Source organism: Bubalus bubalis, chromosome 24 (assembly GCF_019923935.1).
Source record: "Bubalus bubalis isolate 160015118507 breed Murrah chromosome 24, NDDB_SH_1, whole genome shotgun sequence".
Taxonomy (NCBI): Eukaryota; Metazoa; Chordata; class Mammalia; order Artiodactyla; family Bovidae; genus Bubalus; species Bubalus bubalis.
In genome coordinates this window covers 29,028,826-29,047,739 of record NC_059180.1, presented here as the reverse complement: position 1 = coordinate 29,047,739, position 18,914 = coordinate 29,028,826, and the positions used below count along the sequence as shown (strand labels likewise).

At 45.5% G+C, this 18,914-nt stretch overlaps 1 protein-coding gene and 1 long non-coding RNA gene across 15 annotated transcripts in view; one reads left to right on the top strand and one right to left on the bottom strand.

The window, feature by feature from the left end:
* LOC123465332 overlaps positions 1–18,914 on the bottom strand; it is a 62,520-nt gene that overhangs the window by 11,088 nt on the left and 32,518 nt on the right. The window lies entirely within an intron of this gene.
* Positions 1–18,914, top strand: part of MRTFB (myocardin related transcription factor B) — a 215,104-nt gene that overhangs the window by 189,467 nt on the left and 6,723 nt on the right. For all 9 annotated transcript variants that reach the window (XM_044935600.2, XM_044935598.2, XM_044935596.2 and 6 more), the window contains 7 exons: positions 602–736; positions 2,653–2,900; positions 7,852–7,984; positions 8,725–9,720; positions 11,113–11,250; positions 13,549–13,707; positions 13,965–14,102. In XM_044935600.2, coding sequence (XP_044791535.2) covers positions 602–736; positions 2,653–2,900; positions 7,852–7,984; positions 8,725–9,720; positions 11,113–11,250; positions 13,549–13,707; positions 13,965–14,102 — 1,947 coding nt within the window. The remainder of the gene's footprint in view (positions 1–601; positions 737–2,652; positions 2,901–7,851; positions 7,985–8,724; positions 9,721–11,112; positions 11,251–13,548; positions 13,708–13,964; positions 14,103–18,914) is intronic.

The window sequence follows — 18,914 nt, the reverse complement described above, 5'->3', positions numbered from 1 at the left end:
AATGCACAGGTCAGTCCTATTAGAATATATTCTTCAGATTTTCTTCTGTTGCAAGAACTGGGAGGCCGTGGTTCACAAGAGCACTAATCAGGTTTGGAAGCGGGAACAGAAGCTGTCTCGCACCCTTAAGGACGCGTGCACGGATCTGACCTACCAGAAGCGGAGCTTTCCTACCAGAGGCTGCCTGACAGTGGGCCTAGGGTGAGATCGAGGGGAGTCATGGGCCAGTAACGACGACTAAGCATCACGTCTGAATTAGCCCAGATTAGTGTGACCTATAGGGCAAAAAAGCCTTTTGAGTACCGTGTCCTATTTTGATCATTTCTATGAGTTTTGGACTTTCTTTCTGCCAAAAAAGGGCGGTTCTGACCATAGTTCTGAGAAAACACTAGAGTTTTGTGAATCCAGCCTTATTTAGCTTTAGCTTTTCGTTGCTGTCAGGGCAAAGACTAAATCGTTGGCTCAATGGATATAAAGCAAGTTATTCCACCATCTAGGTCTCAGACATAATACTATATTTTTCTTCTGTTTCTTTTCTAGCTTTTCTGTTTTCACTGTTAATGATTTCACAGACTTGTCTCCTTTCTGCCTTTTCCACCAGTTTACTCCAGTGTCCCCAGCAGTTCCTGAATTCTTGAAAACTCCTACTGCAGATCAGCCCCCGCCACGGTCCACAGCACCCGTCCTCGCCCCAAGCACCACGTCCTCAGCGAAGCCTGGGCCAGCACTGGTGAAGGTAGGTACCCTACGTGCGTGCAGCCCTCAGCGACATCACCTTCAACTGTGGTCTCTAGCCCTGAGCACGGAGGACAGAGGCTGTGTCCAGAGCCTGCCTTTTAGTCAAGCCTTGGAAACAAAACCTCAGAAGGACTGGCTCACCCCAGCCTTCATAACTGAAACCGCCACCTTTAACAAATGACCTCTCATTTGATGGTCACAGAAGAACAGAACAAAATTCAGTCTGTATAAAACGACTGCAGCAGTGCAGAAAGAGTTTAGAAATCATTTTATCAACAGTTCCCAATTCAGCTTCCACCCAGGCCAGTAAGATGAAACTCATGGGGAAGAAAGAGAGAGAGCGACTTTAGCACTTGGGATTCATGAGTCTCACACACAGATGTCTGTAATGGTAATGTGATTTCAGACTTTTATACACAAGGTCAAATTCAGCAGTATTGGAGATATATTATGTGACAGGTTAAAGGTTTTCAAGAAGAAAATACGTTTTTTTGTTGTTGTTTAGTACATTTGGCCTGATACAGCTTGGTTTGTTCTTCAGAGAAGCTGCGGATTTATGGCACTGTTCCCTGCATTTTACTTGGTCAAAATAGTTTTTTAATGTGGATTTAGAACTGCTAGATAAAGGAGGGGGAGTTATAACCTGAGGAATAGTTTAATCATTTCAGATGTGGCTTTTGCCAAAACGAGCAGAACACAGATCCCAAACTTTTAGAACTAAAAAAGGACTAAAAAAGAGCTAGTGAAGCCTCTCAGCACCTTTCAGGTGAGGATACCAAGGCCCAACGAAAGGAGGCTATAACAAGGTCAGGACCCTGCCTCTGAATCCCTCTCTGGCCTTCATCTTTCCCTCTCACTTAGCTGCAGTGCTCCTCCTTGGAGGCAGTTAGCCTGGGTGTGTTCCTCACTCCCCTCTGTCCCCAGGACCTGTTTGTCCTTGGTCTTCCTGGAGAGAAGGCTCTTGCTACTCCAGGCTGGTTCATCTGTGTGGCCAGGTGTCCGTGCCTTCAGGGCACAGATCAGTGTATTTCACCCTATTCCATCACTTAGTATCGGAGCCACATATTCCAGCGTGTCTGTGCAACTTGCGCCAATAAAATCAGCTCTTCCGTCCTTGTCCCACAACCCCCATTGTGTCTTTGTACCTAAAGCATCTCAGAAACAGTTTCCTAGACCTTGTTTTATGTTCTTGTGGACCACTTTTTAAAAAGATGAATTTATCTTACAATATGAATATTAAAAAGTAGAAACTGATCTGATAACTTATAAATGAAGGAGATGAAAACCCAGAAGAGACATCTGATTCTTAACCATAAGACAGGGTCTCACACCCCATTTTTCAAAATAAAAATGTAATGTTTTGGAAAAAATGTTTTAAATTCATGTTAACATCACTCAGCATTTTTTGTGCATATTTACCATAGAAATTCATAGCTTTATATTCTGCTTTATTCTCAATTAGAAGCACTTTTCTGCTTTTATATATTCACCATAGATTTTAATGATCATAAAATATTTGCAGAATATAAAAGATTTAAGTTATATTTGTGATTAAGTGAAATACACTTAATCATTTCCCTATTGTATGTTTAGTGTGAAGCCTGTTTTTTCACAAGGAGATAATAATATGTAAGCACTAGGCAGTGTCTACACAGGATCCAAAGTAAATGTTTGTTGAACTTGCATAGATGATGCAGAACTGAGCATCTTGCCCTTAGTCTAAGGGAACAACGCAGCAGGAGAAGTTCTTAGGAGCACACGAATGTTCTCACAGCTCCTGAAATGTGTTTAGTATATTGCTTTCCAGAGAGGCAATCCCGATTTTCAAGGTGCGTTACTTTTTCTTTTCAAGTCAGATATGCACATAGTAGAATAGACTGCTTTCTCTTAAAATGTTCTTTTTCTCGAAAATAGCAAAGCCATCCCAAGAATCCAAACGACAAACACCGCAGCAAAAAGTGCAAAGACCCCAAGCCCCGGGTGAAGAAGCTGAAGTACCACCAGTACATCCCGCCAGATCAGAAGGGGGAGAGGAGTGAGCCGCACATGGACTCCAACTACGCCCGGCTGCTCCAGCAGCAGCAGCTCTTCCTGCAGCTGCAGATCCTCAGCCAGCAGCAGCAGCACTACAACTACCAGACCATCCTGCCCGCGCCACTCAAGTACGGCTTCGTAAACTGGGTTCACTGTGGGTTTTGTGAGCAACCCTTAGTGTCTGAAGGTGGGATGCTATGATTTATTTGTGCTCAGCGATTATTTTCATTCTGTTGTCATCGAAGCTCATAGTGTCAGAAGTGCACACAGTGAGAAAAGTCTGCATTCCAGTTCACTTTTTGTCCTCTGTAACAGGTTCTGAACTTTTCAAGTTAGAAACAACTTTTCACAGTTACTCATCCAGGAAAGATTTGCCTGTTTATTTACTTGAATATTAGATGCTATGAGAAAAGCAAAAGAAGTGTAAACCTGGTATAAGCACTTTAAATTTAAAAAGACAGTTGACCATAAATGCTGGAGTGGTCAAGGAAAGTTTTATGGAAAAGGCAGGAGGGAAAGGGCCTGAAACTTGGGAAGGACCCTTCCAAACCAAGAGGAATGGTCTGAGTACAAATACAGAAGTTAGAGCAAACAATGCCTGTTTATATTGCATGATGAGAAAAATGGCCTGAGTAAAGTATATGACTAATTTTTAAAGCAGAAGGCAGATTTGAGCAGAGCCAATGTCTAGAGAAACGTGAAGTTGGGAAGACTTTTTTTGGGGGGAAGACTTTAATCTTGATATGGTGGATGTTTCAGAGGACCATGGTGACAAGGTAAAATCAAAATGCAAGAAGGAACAGTCTGATGCCAGTGTTGGAGGGGAGTCTGCAAGTAGGAAAGCCAGTTAGAAGCTTGGCAATAAAGCAGATACAAGAATAAGAAGGGACACTGAGAATGGGAAGAAAGGAGCAGGTGGCAGGAGTCCCAAAAGACGATAAAAGATCTCAGTGACCAAACAACTATGAAGAAGGAACATGTGTCCAAAGTTTAAGCCCAAGCAGGAAGGACAGAGGGAGTGAGTCCTGATAATTTCTGAAACTGAATTCTCACAGCAGGACACCCACAGCTAATTTTGATTATGTACTAGAGGAAATCACTGGTTACACATCCTCAGAACACTGTTCTGGAAAACAGATAAAAATACGAAGTCTCTGTCCTTCATTTCATTCACTTTTCAGGAAAAAGGAATTATTTACAGTCAACTGGAGAAAAGAAACTCTAGAAAAAGATCCAAAATCTCATGACAAGGAAGAAATTATACTCTGATCCAACCACTCAATTTATGATCACGTGATCTGTAGAAGCCTATGTTTTCTACACGTAGGCTAAGCCTTCATCCATGGAGAGCCCGTAATTTCTAGGAGTAGAAAAGGATTAAGGCTTACTAAAAAGCTTCTCTGTAAGAAATAATCTCCTCATATGCTAAGAATTATCAATTCACTTTTTTCTTTGAAGACCCAAATATCTTGAGGAAGATTAGACCTATTAGTCATTCAGACCTTCCTGTGAAGTGCTTAAATCTGAAACATCAGGGCAACAGAGATGAAGGAAGAAAAGAGTGTTTGTAGCATGTTTTTATTTTAAGAGGAGGCCGGCCCCAGAGAGCTGTTGACATTGGAAGGGACCCAGGGAAGGCCAGAGAACTGGACGAGCATCAAAGACAAAGCACTGCTGCTTTACAGCTTCATCCAGGCCCGGGGAGGCGGCCCCCGGCCTGCCGCCGCGGGACCCCATGAGGGAGGAGGGCAGCAGGGGTGCTCTCAGCGCCCTGGCCGCGTGCTCAGCAGCACCCTCCTCACAGCGACTCTCAGAGGGGCCGACAGGACTGCCCCCGAGCCCTGATGAGGGAACTGGTAACTGAGGAGCCAGTAAAAGGGGGTGTCTAGCCATGAAATAATCCTTTCTGTAATGTAAGAAATTGTGTGGGGCCAGCTTTGCAGATGGGAAGAAAACATCTGGCTGGGGTTGGGGGGGGGGCACCCAAATGCGAAAGTTCTTTGTCTTTCTATGAAGGCTTTAGTTCCCCCCTCCTCAAACACTCCTGCCACTGAAGTCACCAAGCCACCTGCCCCAAGAAAGCGTCATCCAAAAAGACCCAAGAACTCAGAGGAGGAAGGAGCTGTCATTTCTGTGTTTATTTCACCGGATGGAAATGGAACACCAGTTTTGTTTAATCTCCAGATCCTAAGAATGGAGATGTTTTCAAACACATTGTTTCCTTTTACCAGAATTCAGTATAAGAAACCAAACGTGGGAGTCGTGTAGGGCCCACAGTGGTGGGACTTTACCGATAACAAAGCCCTTTGGTATCTTGGGAGGAGCGGGAGCCTGGAGACATGGGGCTTTAGTTCCCACATGGCCACTTACTGACAGAAGGGAAGGGTCCCAGCAGGTGTCTGGACCTCAGGATCCTCAGCTACGCAGTGATTACATTCATCAAGTATCCAGCCCCCTCCTCTCTCTTTTTCCCCTCTGTTGATTTGGGAAAAAAATAAACCAATTTATTTTTGTTGTTTTAAAAATTGAATTAAACACTATACTGTTAATCATATTAATGAGTATTATAGAATCTCAGCATGAATAAAATAATTAATTTAAACCCTGGGGACTTCCCCAGTGGTCCAGTGGTTAAGAATCCACCTGCCAGTGCAGGGGACGCAGGTTCGATCCCTGTCTGGGAACTGAGATCTCACATGCCGTGGGGCAGCTAGCCTGTGCGCCACAACTACTGAGCCCACTTGCTTTAGAGCCTGTGCTCTGCAACAAGAAAAGCTACCCCAGCGAGAAGCCCCCACTTTCAACTGGAGGAAGCACATGTGCATCAGTGAAGACCCAGCACAGCCAAAGATACATTAATTTTTAAAAATTTAAATTATGCATTCTCAAGGAGAAGATATCATTCACAAAGGAACAAAAGTTGGAGGCAGTTTTACAGTTTTTATGTAATAAAGCACAGACCTATGCAGATGAACGAGAATATAGTACATCTATGGTATTAAAATTTCAGAGAGAGTGATTAGAAAAATTATCTAAAGAGCTTTTCTGGGGGACAGTAATGAACATAAAGCTGAGAAACAGTGATTAAAATGATTTCATAATTTGAAAATATGGTTTTTAAAAGTTGACTCTTAGAAAGAATAGTGATATATTTTTAAATACTTGTCATTTCATCCAAACTTCAAAATACTTCATATCAAATACTTCAAGTACTTAATTTCATCATAATTCAGGCAGGTTTAAAAAGCCTCCGATGCAAGTCAAGAGTTAGCTGTTGACAAGGCCAGCACTGGCTTCAAACACAGGCTTCCTAAAACCCATCCGAGAAAGTCCATCCAGCCGTGGACCTCACCCCAGAGGCACCGTCACCTCAGATCCCCGTTTCAGGACATGGAATTCAACATCTCTTTGGTACCAAGCTTCAGTACCAAAGCTTATACTGACAGTTAAGCCTGAGGCTGCAATGGAATTGGCTGTACAGCGTCAGTGACCACGTGCACCTTTCTCTAATGAGTATCAACCAGCCAGAAAAGAAAATGCCATTGTTGCCAAGCGTATCACAGCCAGATGGCATTGGAAGGACCTGGCTTCAACATGAAAAGTTTAGGGGAATTATTACGAAAGTATAACAGATTCACCAACACTTTTTAAATAAGCTTTTAAAAATGTAGTATACGTTAGAGAAGTCCATAAATTATAAGTGAACACCAGTGCCCAAGTGCACTGCTACGTCACGAGGAGGAGCACTGTCAGCTGCGCTGCCATTGGCTCACATCCCCCCTTAGCGACTTCCCTGATGTGAACCCATGGATTAGTTTTGCTCAGCATGTTTGTGAGTCATATCTTTATTCGTGCAAACAGCAGCAGTTAATTCTTATTCTTGTCTACTTCATAGTTCATCCACCCAGCATCCTCTCGATGGGACAGTTGGTTGCTTCCAGTTGGGGCTCTGATGAATCATGCCATAGTAAATCTCCTGACCTGCATCTCTTGGTTCACATACGTGTGTCTTTGTCAGGTGTTGATCTAGAAATGGAGTTGTTGGATCAGATGGGTATGGTGTTTCTTTAGTAGATACTATGAAACCGTTCTCCAAAGCAGTTGTACTAACTCTGCTTCTACCAGTTGTGTATAAGGGTTGTGGTTGTTCCAAGTACTCGGTGGCATCAGTCTTACATATTTCAGCAGCAGCTCTTCTGGGTGTGCAGTGCTCTTTTGCTGTGGTTTTCATTTTCCTCATACCTGATGAGGTTAAGCATTCGTTCGTATGTTTATTGACCATTTGTGCTATGTTTGTTCACGATTTTCCCATTAGGTTTTTCTTTTTCTTACTGTCAATAATTTGCAAGACTTCTGTGTGTATTCTAGATGAGGCATTTGTCAGAAGTATGTTATTACAAACATCTTCTCCTGGGGCTTGGTTTTTAACCCTTTGAAAGATAATCTGAGTGCTTTTTGTGTCCTAAGAAATCTTTGCTTATCAAAAGCTATGAAGATACTAGGCTAAGTTTTCTTCTCAAAGTTTGTTTTCCAATTCACATTTAGGTTTTGGGATGGTGTGAGGCTAGGGGCTGATCAAGAGCCCTGTTCTTCTCATGTGACTGACTGTCCAGTTTGGCCCATTACCATTGATGGAAGGACCACCCTTTCCCACTACACCGCCGTGTCACCTTTGTCCTCGTATGCAGCATCTGTTTCTGGATTTTCTGATCTCTCCCATTTGTTGTCCTGTCCTTGCATCAGCATCATTTTCATAACTGGCTCTGTAATAAATTTTGCTGTCTGGTAGTATGATGCTTCCAGCTTTGCTTTTCTTCTTTCAACATGCCATGGCCGTTTTTGGTCCTTTGCATTTCTATATAAAGCTTTGAATCATCTTCTAAATTTTTACCAAGCAGACAGACAAAACCTGCAGGGATTTTGAATGGGGTCTAATTTGACTGACATCTCTTCCCTATTGAGTCAGCCAACCCACGACCAGGTAGTTTTCTCTTTGTAAGTTCACAGATTGTTAACAGGAGCAATGTCAACCCCAGAAATCATTTTATTAGAAAATCTAATTTTCTTTTTCTTTTGAAGGCCACTCAATGACAAGAACACCAACAGTGGGAATCCAGCTTTGAACACTACCACATCTAACACACCAAGACAGAATACACCTGCTCCTGTGAGAAAGCCAGGACCTCTGCCATCGAGCTTGGATGATCTAAAGGTGATCATTGCAAGTGGGGTTTATTCACCCGTAAGAACCACAAAACTGTAAACTATGCCAGATCTGTCCAGCAGATGTAGGCAGTTTCTAATAGGCCTTCAACTCTACCAGCACTAGGATACCCATTACAGAAGTACTTTCTTTTTACATCCATTAAGTTTCCTTTAAAATGACCAGTAATAAATTTCCATTTATTGAGCAAATGCCATGAGCAAGCACCTTCCTCCCTGCTTGTTGCAAAGTTTGGGAGAAGAGGAAGATGTAACAGTTAAGAACATGATCTCCAGGACCCTCTTTACTGGGTTCCACCCCTACGCAGCCTTCTGTTATCGGTGATAGCTTGGACCAGTGACATACCCTCTCTCCCCACCTGTAAAACAGGAATAATAATACCTACCCCTCATGTGAAGGTTACCTGAAAGAGTAAAGTACTTCTGGCACTGGCCCATGGCAGTTACACAGTAAATGTAACTGTTATCATTTCTGGTAGTAAATCTTTTGAGGTAGCAAAGGAATTAGCCTCTAATAACCCTTGCTTTATCACTGGCCTTTCAGGTCCTTTATGTCTATAATTCTGTGTTTTTGTGTGTTTAAAAAAACAAACAAACTGTCACACTTACACCCAGTCATACAGAGCTGTCTGACAGATGTAGGCACCTTTTCCAGCACACAGGTGTGCTATAGATTTGTCAGAAGGTCGTAACACCAAAAAAAGCGATCTGATTGATTTGTACTTCCAGGTATCGGAGCTGAAGACAGAGCTGAAGTTAAGGGGTCTCCCTGTGTCAGGCACCAAACTGGATCTCATTGAACGCCTAAAACCCTACCAGGAAGTGAACAGCAGCGGCCCTGCTGCCGGTGGCATCACAGCTGTGCCCACACCCGCCGTCGTCCCCAGCAACCCCGAAGTCACCGTGGCCCTGCCAGTGACAACACTACAGAACTCTGTGACCAGCTCAGGCTCCACTTTCAAGGCAGAGCTGCCCCCCGCCAGCAGCAGCAGCGTGGCCCACGTGGACAGCGGTAGCTCCCCACTGCCCATCTCACCTGCACCTTCCGAACAGTCCAGCCTCAGTGCTGAGGACACGAGCATGGCTGATACGTTCACCGAGATCATGACCATGATGTCCCCATCGCAGTTCCTGTGCTCGTCGCCCCTGCGGGCGACCAGCACTGAGGACAGCCTCAGCCCTACCAGCAGCACGCTGTCCACCCTGGAGCTGGACGCAGCCGAGAAGGACCGCAAGCTCCAGGAGAAGGAGAAGCAGATTGAGGAGTTGAAGCGGAAACTGGAGCAGGAGCAGAAGCTCGTGGAAGTTCTGAAGATGCAGCTGGAGGTGGAGAAGCGAGGGCAGCAGCAGCAGCGGCCCCTGGAGCCCCCGCCCCCGGCCAGCACCCCGGCCCCTTCGGTCTCCAAGGCCGACCAGACACGGGGCCCCACTGCTTCCACCACCAAGGACGAGGCCCCACTCCCCGATGGCCCCGGCCCGGTGGCCGGCCAGTCCCTTGTTGCCAAAAAGGCCATAGTGATCAAGCAAGAGGTGCCTGTGGCCCCGGCCGAGCCACCGAGCCTCGTCCCACAGTTTTACGTGAGTTCCCAGGGCCAGCCGCCCGCCGGGGTCGCTCAGCCGCAGGCTTTACTGACCACGCAAACTGCACAGCTGCTGCTCCCTGTGTCCATCCAGGGCTCCAGTGTGACCTCAGTGCAGCTCCCTGCAGGCAGCCTCCAGCTCCAGGTGTGAAGCATGTCTTCTAACTCCTTGCCTTACAGCCTGCCTGACCCAGAAACGGCTCGTGGTGAGCGCAGACCCGAGCTGCTTCATACATGCATCCCAGTCAGGCTGCCAGGTGGCAGGAACCGCATGCGTGTGTCGGGGGTTGTTCGCAGATGTGGACAGCTAGCACAGTTTTCAGAGTAAAATCAAACGGGTGCTTTTCCTTCCTGCTGCCTTTCACCCTTAATGAACACAGTATCGCATGTGGAGACCTGTATGAATACCAGTGCCATTCTCATAATGATGGCAGTGACTGTCACTGGGTACTCCTTGTGTTCGAGGCACAGCACCAAGTGTAACACTTGAGCTGGCATGCTTCATTTAATCCTCCCTTTCCCTAGAAGACCCAAGTGAGAAAGCCCCCTTCTAGAAAGGAAAGCGAGGCCCTGAAAGGTTGAATAGTTTGTCCAAGGTCAAAGCCGGCGGTCGAGGCCTTCTGACTGCAGGGCTCCTGCTCTCACGTCCACTCTCTGCCTTCTAAGTGTAGTTCCTGAAAGGCACCACTAAGGTGAAGATGCTGAAACTAAGGAGAATGTGAGCACAGGTTCAGGAGTGAGCCTGGTATTGACAGAGGATAAAACACTGGTGAGCATGACGTTTCCTTTGAGGCCAACCATTACCTGAAGCCATTGTGTGCAACTTGACTTTGGAAGGTTTTTTCAACAAAAGGTGGGCCGCAATCCACAGAAATCATCTGGAATCCTGCTCCCCTACCCTGACCACCCAGAGGGGAGCAGTCTTGTCCCCCACACCAGGGTGAGAAAGCACGACCCAAGGGCCCTGGGCCTGTGCTGAAATTCTGGCTCCCCTGTTTAATCTTTAGAGTGTCTGTGAAACTGAAAGTCCACTGTATAATATAGCTTTTCTAGGCATTCGTTTTCCTGTCCAAATCTTCCATGAGAGGTGATGTTCGAGGAAGAGGAATTGCGTTTTATTCTAGGCCTCTGAGTACCCAGCACGTGGCTGGCTGTCCCCCTGGGGAGCACAGACGCTGCAGCTCAGAAGTAGGAATTTGGACAGTCTGGCCTCACAGATTTCCTTGCTGCTGCTAAAGTCACTACACCTGACCTATTGTGTATGGAACTGCTGTCAGTTCTTTTGACTTTCCACAAACTTTCAGATGAAAATCTTAGCCACTTACGAAACAGTAAGAGCATGAAAGTAACTGGTCTGGTGTTTAATTCTCTGGTTTCAAGTTAGGGTTCAAATTTATGTACCAATGAATTGAAGTGTGTATAAACATTTTACCTTTTTTTTTTCAGATGTGAGCCCCACGTGACCAGTTATTCCACATCTAAACTCTTCATTCTAACCTTGATTTGGACATTTGAGTTGGTTTTTCTTTCCTCCTAGACTCCACCACAAACAGGACTCCAGACGCAGCCTCAGATAGCAGCAGCCACCCTGTCCTCGGGCCTGGCCCAGGCGGCGCCTCAGAAGCAAGACGCTTTCCCAGCACGCACGCTCGGTCAGCCTCAGCAGGCCAGAAAGGTGGGTGATGCCGGCAGTGACAGGCTGCTGCCGGTTTGTATTACATACTACCATCCGCTCAACATTTAGTGAGCATCTTTATAGGCGCCTCTTCCGTGGGAAGCTCCTGTTTGTTCTTTTCTATGCTGCATCTCCCACCGGGTGAGCCTCAGGTCAGACGGCATTAGGCTGCTATCTGAAAGATCGCTCATCTTAGCAGTTAAGCTCCTCTTCCAAGTTTCCAAACTAGTTTTTCAATCTTCATATAAAGAATTTTCTACGGTTTTCAAGTTTCTTTTCAAAATAATCATTTTGTAGGGGGAAAAGTGTCCTGGGAAAAGATATTTGAAGATGAAAAAGACTGTTTTTGAAATGTTTATCTTGAGCAAGATCTTTATGTATTTTTAAGTCTGCCTTCTCAGACAGTAAGAGCCAGGCAGCCTATGTCTGGCTGCCATTCTAGCTCACCACTTCCTCTGTGCTGTGCCTTATGCAGGACTCTTGAGTATTGGGGAACCAATTTTTATTGGGGAACCCATCTTTAAAGTGATGCTGCTGACCTAGGTCTCAGTGTCCTCTACAGGAATTCTCCAAGAGTTCTGCTGAACAATCCCAAGTGTCACCCAGACTCCCTCTTATCCAGTAGGGGGAGCTATGTGCACATCTCCTTGCCAGAAAAATATTAAGTCCTCAAAAATAGGTCTTACTATTTTAAACCTGGAGAACGATTAGTCTCCGAGTTTTAATCTTTAGCATAAAAGAGCCTAGATAATTAGGTGTACCTGTGATGTGCCCAGAGTGCTGTGGACTCTCTGGGCTAAGTCAACCAGAGGAACAGACAGAAGTGACCTCTTGGGACAGCGACCGTCACGTTAACACACCTGCTCTCTTGGAATATCCTCTGAGGAGTGCAGTGAGCAAGGAGTTAGAAGTGGGCCCAAATAACAGTCTAGTGCAGTGAGAAGCTTAGTAAATGTTCAGATGGTAGGACTAAAGTTTTCTTTTAAGGAAGAGAGAGAAAAAGAGTATACAGACAGATAAGAAAGTATAGCTATAGACCTCATCACCCGGAAAAGCTGTACTATTTAGAAGGATACACACTCACACAGGTGGATTCTTTACAGTCTGAGCCACTACGGAAGCCCCAAGAAATACAAATATAGAGAATAAGTTTTTCTCTCTCAGAACACCAATACTATAAAGTATACTTATGAGCAAACCAGTTGTTCTGTGAAATACAGCTACAAAATAACATTTTAGCCATACATTTACAAAAGGCCCTAAAACCTTTGGCTCTTGATGAGGAGTTAAACAACAAACTTTGTAATTCCACAGGAAGAAATTCTCACCTCTGCCTAACTGAGCAGAAGAGAGCTGCTCAGAAGGGGGCAGACTTTAAATGGGGCTTTGCAGTGATTTGGAGAAATGTTCAAGAAATGTGGAAAACTGACTGTGGCCTCTCAGTTAGGAAGGAAAGGGGGCCTGGTAGCAAGAAGGGCGGGCCACCAGCCAAAGATTAGATTTTGCCCAAGGGCAGGAGAGCCAGTGAGTGTAGGAGGGACATGATGGCCGGCATGTGTGCGTGTGTGTGTTGAGACTCATCATCGAGGTGGGTTGACAGGCAGGGAGGTGCAGCTGGACCACAGAGGCAGTTTTCTAGTGATGGACAGTGAGGACCTGGATCAGGACAGCAGACCACAGGGCCCAGCCCAGGAGGCGTGTCTGAGATGTGCGAGTGCTGAGGGCGGAAAGCAGAGCAGGCTGATGGCTCCATTTACCTCCATTAAGTGTCAAAGGCAAAACCAAGAATTACTTTCCCTCAGAGGCTGGGGGCAGTGGGAAAAGGGGGAAAGTTTAATTTGGAACATATTAAATTCAAGATGTTCCAAATGTATGTGTGTAAATGTGACAAGTGTGGCTTTGGCACCTGGGAGCATGATTGGAAGAGAGCGGTGGGCATGGTGGTTATGAGCTAAAGAGCCACGAGAGGAGATGAGGAAAATCCTATCCACAACACGCTGCCGTCCAAGACGGACCACAGACGCTGAGGAACCAGGGCCGGTGGGCCGCATCCAGCCCACCTCTGTCTGTGAACGAGCTGTTCTGAGCCCCTCCCCATTTGATGTCTCATCCAGGCTGCATTTGGGCCGCAGGCCAGGGCAAAGCAGTTATGATGGGGGCCACACAGCCCCCGAAACCCTAAACTGTACATTTTGTGGCTTACACAGAAAAGATTTGCTAAGCCTTGTTCTAAACCATGGTTTTCTTTATAAGGTAAAGCAAAAGGACAAACTGATGAACAAATATTTATTCATGCAGGTTTTCACCAGCTCGGCATCCAGTACAGTTGTGCCCTATCAGAGGCCACCTGCTCCAGCGGTGCAGCAGCCCTTTATCAACAAGGCGAGCAACAGCGCCCTTCAGCCCCGAAGCACCCCGCTGCCCCCCCTGCAGAACGGCCCCAGCCCTCCCAACAAGGTAACCCGGCCCCCTGGGCAGCCACAGCGCGCACAGGGCACAGGTTCATCCAGAGCCCAGGCCTCCGGGGCTGTACGGGTGAGCGTCGGCATTAACGGGGTGGCGGGGTGAGGGGGGAGACCAAAGTCCTGGGGTGCACTTATTCCGGGGCAGCGTAGCGGTCAGCACAGTGAAGGTGGCCCCGTCCGCCGGCACCCCCAGTCGGGGACAGACACTGCCTGAGCACAGCTAACCGGTTCCTCCTCTGTCTGCCGCAGCCCGGCTCGCCCCCTCCGCCCCAGCAGTTTGTGGTCCAGCACTCTCTGTTTGGGAATCCAGTCCCCAAGACGAAAGACCCTCCCCGCTATGAGGAAGCCATCAAGCAGACACGCAGCGCCCAGTCTTCCCTTCCAGAGGTGAGGAGGCCAGGCTCCAACGTGGTAGGTCCTCCTGAGCTTGAAGCCCTGGTCTAGATGGACTTGCCTCCCAAGAGACACAAGGTTCATGACTGGGAGCCTTGCTTGCCTTTTAAATGCTATTTGAAATCAAAATATCATTCACACCGAAGACTCCCAAGGGTTTTCAGCAGCCACATAACCTGCAGTTCCCACTTACTCAGTTTCAGTGTTTGTCTTTAACTTCCCCTCAGAGCCAGAGGCGGGTCGTGTGAAGGATAGATGTGTACATATGTGACCAGGGCACGTGTGTTATACAGATCCCTTTCCTAAAGCCACCATCTGTCAGGCCAGCATCAAACTGACCCCCTCCCAGCTGGATGGCCTTCTAGAGCACCCAGCACCTGCATCCACTCTGTCCCTCGTCACCGCTCCCTCACCTCCAGCAGGCCAGCCCACATGAGCAGCTCTGCTCGTGTATTGAGCAGACGCACTTCAGAAGGACAGAGGCCCTCCTGGCCTACCGTACCTATCCCAGAGATGGGAAAAGGCAGAGTTCCTGTCTGTAAAAAGCATCTGGCCTCAGGTGGGCGCCCGATGACAACAACCGCATCAGACCTTACCCTGAACACGCCTGGGCTTACTGCCTGTCTCAGCTTAAAACTCAACTCACTGTCAAGGAAGAACCCCGGCCTCATAAGAGGCTGCAGGGAATGGACCTGATGCCACTGCGTGGATGCTGACAGTGAACGAGGAGGTGTGCTGATCAGAGCTAGACTCTGCTCGCACAGCCACAGCAGACGCGCCTGCAGGGTCATGCCGCTCTTCTTGCCCCCACAGTCCATGTGTGACTCTGTGGGGCCTTCACGTACAGTTGGGGGTGTGTGGGGCCGAGGGCTCAGCATTCTCCAGCAAGCAGCAGCCACGCCATGGCCACCTTGACCTACTTGGTTGCCCCAGCGAGTAGCTGCAGACACTGCTCAGCACCAGCAACAGGGCCCACTTTGGCACACTCACAGACGGCGAGCAGGGTGCCCAGGGCAGACTGGCTACTCGAGGAAGCAGTTTCCAGTGCTTCTTCATATCCACTTAGTACCAAAGGAAGATAACTTTTCTAGCTGTAAGATGTTCCTCTAGTTCCAGACTCAGCAGGGGCGTTTATTTGTGAGGAGAAAGCTGAATTTCAGAACTCAGTTTAGATATCACAAGAAGAATTGAAACAAATGATGCTGGACTAGACTGTGATCCCCTTGGTCCATCCAGAAGGAACATATTTTCAAGAAAATCCTTCCAAACCTGGTTCTCACATACAGGTTGCTACATTCCATTTAGTTGATCAATGTAACAACACAGACTCATTCTCACACCTTAACCTAAGAGCTGATTTTAATCCCTGCCCTCTGTCTGTCTCTGGCTCATGCATATAGACTAAGGGAGTCAGGTTCTGTTTGGATGAGTAGCTATCTGTAATTCCTCTCTATACACCACTGAGCATTAAACCAGGGATTATGAGGTTTTTAAAATACATTTACTTAGACTTCCAATTCCACTACTTAGGGCCTTACTTAGGCCCTACCAGTTCAGTTTCCCACAAATAAGAGCTATAAAGCCTGGTCATAGTAAAGTCACTGAAGAGTGAACAGGTAGAGTCATATCCCCAGGAAAAGTCTGCACTTAGAGGGAGTTCCATGGCATGAGTGCTCTGTTTTTGCTGTTTTTATTCTGGGGTCAAGCTAAGTGGTGAGGTTACTGGTAGAAAAACCACAGCCTTTATGCCTTGGGAATCCAGAAGACTGGTTCTTCCCCTTCTGGGTTGCTCTCAACTGAGACAGGAGATCCCCAAATTCTGTCTGCCCACATCTCTGGGTGACCCCTAAACCACACAGGCATGGACTAGAGTCATAGCAGATCAGCTAAAGACAGAAGATCTGACCTGAGATTGGAACTTCTGCCCAAGAAACATTTTGTGGTTCAGGTCCAACCCGAGTTAACTGCCTACTAAAATAAAAGAAACCTCATCTGAAAAAAAAATAGAATACAGTCTCTACAACTTGGTATCCATGACAGCCATTCACAACATGGCAATATACAAAGAATCAGGAAAATGTGACCTTTTCTCAAAGGAAAAAGGCAATCAGCTAAGACTAACACCCAGCTGATGTGAGTCACAGAATTTGCACAACTATTATAACTATCCTCAATAATACAAAAGAAAATTCACTTGTAGAAAAAAAAAGAGAAAGAATGTTAAGAAGATATAGAAAAGATTTTTTTAATGAAATGGAAATTCTAAAACTAAAAATTAGAGTCTGAAATGAAAAAAATTATAGATTGTCTTAGCAGAATGGAGGTGGCAGATGTTAAAAAAAAAAAAAAGTGAACTTGAAGAAAAATTAGTAGAACTTGTCCAGTCTAGATAACAGAAAAAAAGATTAAGGAAAAGGTGAGCCGAGTCTCAGAGACCTATTATTTCATATCAAACAGTCTAACATGGCTATGGACGGTAGTCCCAGGAGAGAACAGAAAGAATGAGGCAGGTAAATATTTTAAGAAATACTGATCAGATTTTTTATGGATATGATGAAAAACAAGTTTATAGCTTTAGGATGCTCAATGAACACCAGCAGGATAAATAGATGGCCTAGTCATATCATAGTGAAATTACTGAAAGCCAGATTTAAAGAGCAGATCTTGAAAGCATCGAGAGCACAGTAATACAATATACACAGGTAACAACTGCTGTTGACCCTTGAACACCACAAGTGTGAACCACACAGATCCATTATATACAGATTTATTTCAATAAATACATAGTACAGTACTGTACAATCTGTGGTTGGTTGGAACCACGGATATGGAGAGCCAACTCTAATACGTGGATTTTCAACTGCTCAAGGGAGGAGGGCAGTTCGCCTGACCGCTGTGGTGTTCAGGGGTCAGCTGTATTTGATTTACAGTGGACTTTCCATCAGAAACCATGGAAGCATGAAAAGAATGGAGCACCATCTTTAAAGTTCTTGGGCGGAGGGGTGGGGGAGCTGGAGAACACTGTCAACACGGCATTCTCTGTCAAGTAGAAATATCCTTCAGTTCGCTTTCCTTCTTATTGCAGACCAGGAAAAATTAAGAATTCATCACTACAAAACCTGTATTATAAGATTTTACACTAACTTGAGGGGGTTATAAAATACATAGCTATAATACTTAAAAATAACTAATAAAAGATGGAGGAAATCAATGATCTTTATGTTTACTGGGGTTTTTTATGAAATGGCACATTAAGTAGCCTATGGAAAATTAAGGGTATATATTGTATATCGACAGTAACAACTTAATTATTGCTTTTTAAAAATAGAAAAATTAAGCTAGAATTCCAAAAGATCAATATTTTTAAAGGCCAGGCAAAGAGGAACAAGAAACAGGACAAATATTATAGAAATACTAAAATGATAAACCCAAACTTAACCATATCAATGATTGCGTAAAACATACTAGTAGAATAAATAATTGTTAAAATGCAGGAATTATCAGAATAGGTGGAAAACTAGACCCAAATGCATGTTGTGTACTTGGACTTAGTGACTTGCCTCTAACAAATGGAACTGGCAGGAAAGATGGTGTGTGGCTTCTGAAACTAGGTCATAAAGCCACCCAGCTTGCGCTGTCTTAGATCTCTGGCTGTGGAGAGAGCCAGCTCTTATGCCGCATGGACAGTCCAGCAGCACCCTGCAGAGGCCCACGTAAAGAGAAACTGAGGCCTCCCATCAACAACCTCGTCCTCATGAAGTCAGTCACCTTTACAAGGACATTCTTCAGCCGTGAGATGGCTGTACCCTGGCCAGAATATTGACTACAGCACCATGTAAGAACCCACACTAGAACTACCTACCTAAACCACTCCTAAATTCCTGACCCTTAGAAATTTAGTGTTTTAAGCCACCAAGTTTTTTGCACCGATTTGTAATACTGCAGTAGATAACTACTATATGTACACATAAGGAGCATACTTTAAATACGAAGACAAAGGTTGAAAGAAATAATTGGAAAAAGATACCATGCAAACAGTATGCATAAGAAGTTCTGGCCAGAGATTGGGACAGATGGCAGATAAGCACATGAAAAGATGCTCAGCACCCTTGGTCATTAGGGAAGTACACATTGAAACAATGCAGCGCCACTACTCACTGCCGGACGTCGACGGTGACCGCCCACACCAAGTGCTGCCGAGAGCGGAGGACAGCTAGACACATCCATCGCTGTGGAAATGTAAAACAACATAATTTTGGAAAACGGCCGTCTCTTAGAAAGTTGAACATACACCTACTCTATGATTCTGGCATTCTACTCCTCGGTATTTACCCAAGAGAAAAAAGAAAACGTGTCTATATTGTACACAAATGTTCACAGCAACTTTATTTGTAATAGCCAAAGAGTGCCGACAATCCAAACAAACTGACATTTCCATACAGTGGGATACTCGCAGCAATAAAAAGGAACGAACTTTTCCTGCTGTACTCTACAACATGGATAAATCTCAAATTCATTATGTCAAGTGAAAGAAGCCGCCCCTATCCCTCTGCCAAAAAGTACAAACTGTATGACTCCGTTTATATGAAACTCTAGAAGATGGAAACTCTTCTGATTCAAGGAGAGCAGATCATTGAGTTGCCTGGGGCTGAAAGGAGTGTTGCAAAAGGGCATGAGGAAACTTCAGGGGAAGTGGGTATGTTCACTACCTTGATTCAGTTGATAGTTTTGTGGATGTATACATATGTCAGAACTTATCTAATTGTCTGCCTTATGTAAGTGTAGTTTATTATATGTCAGGTAACT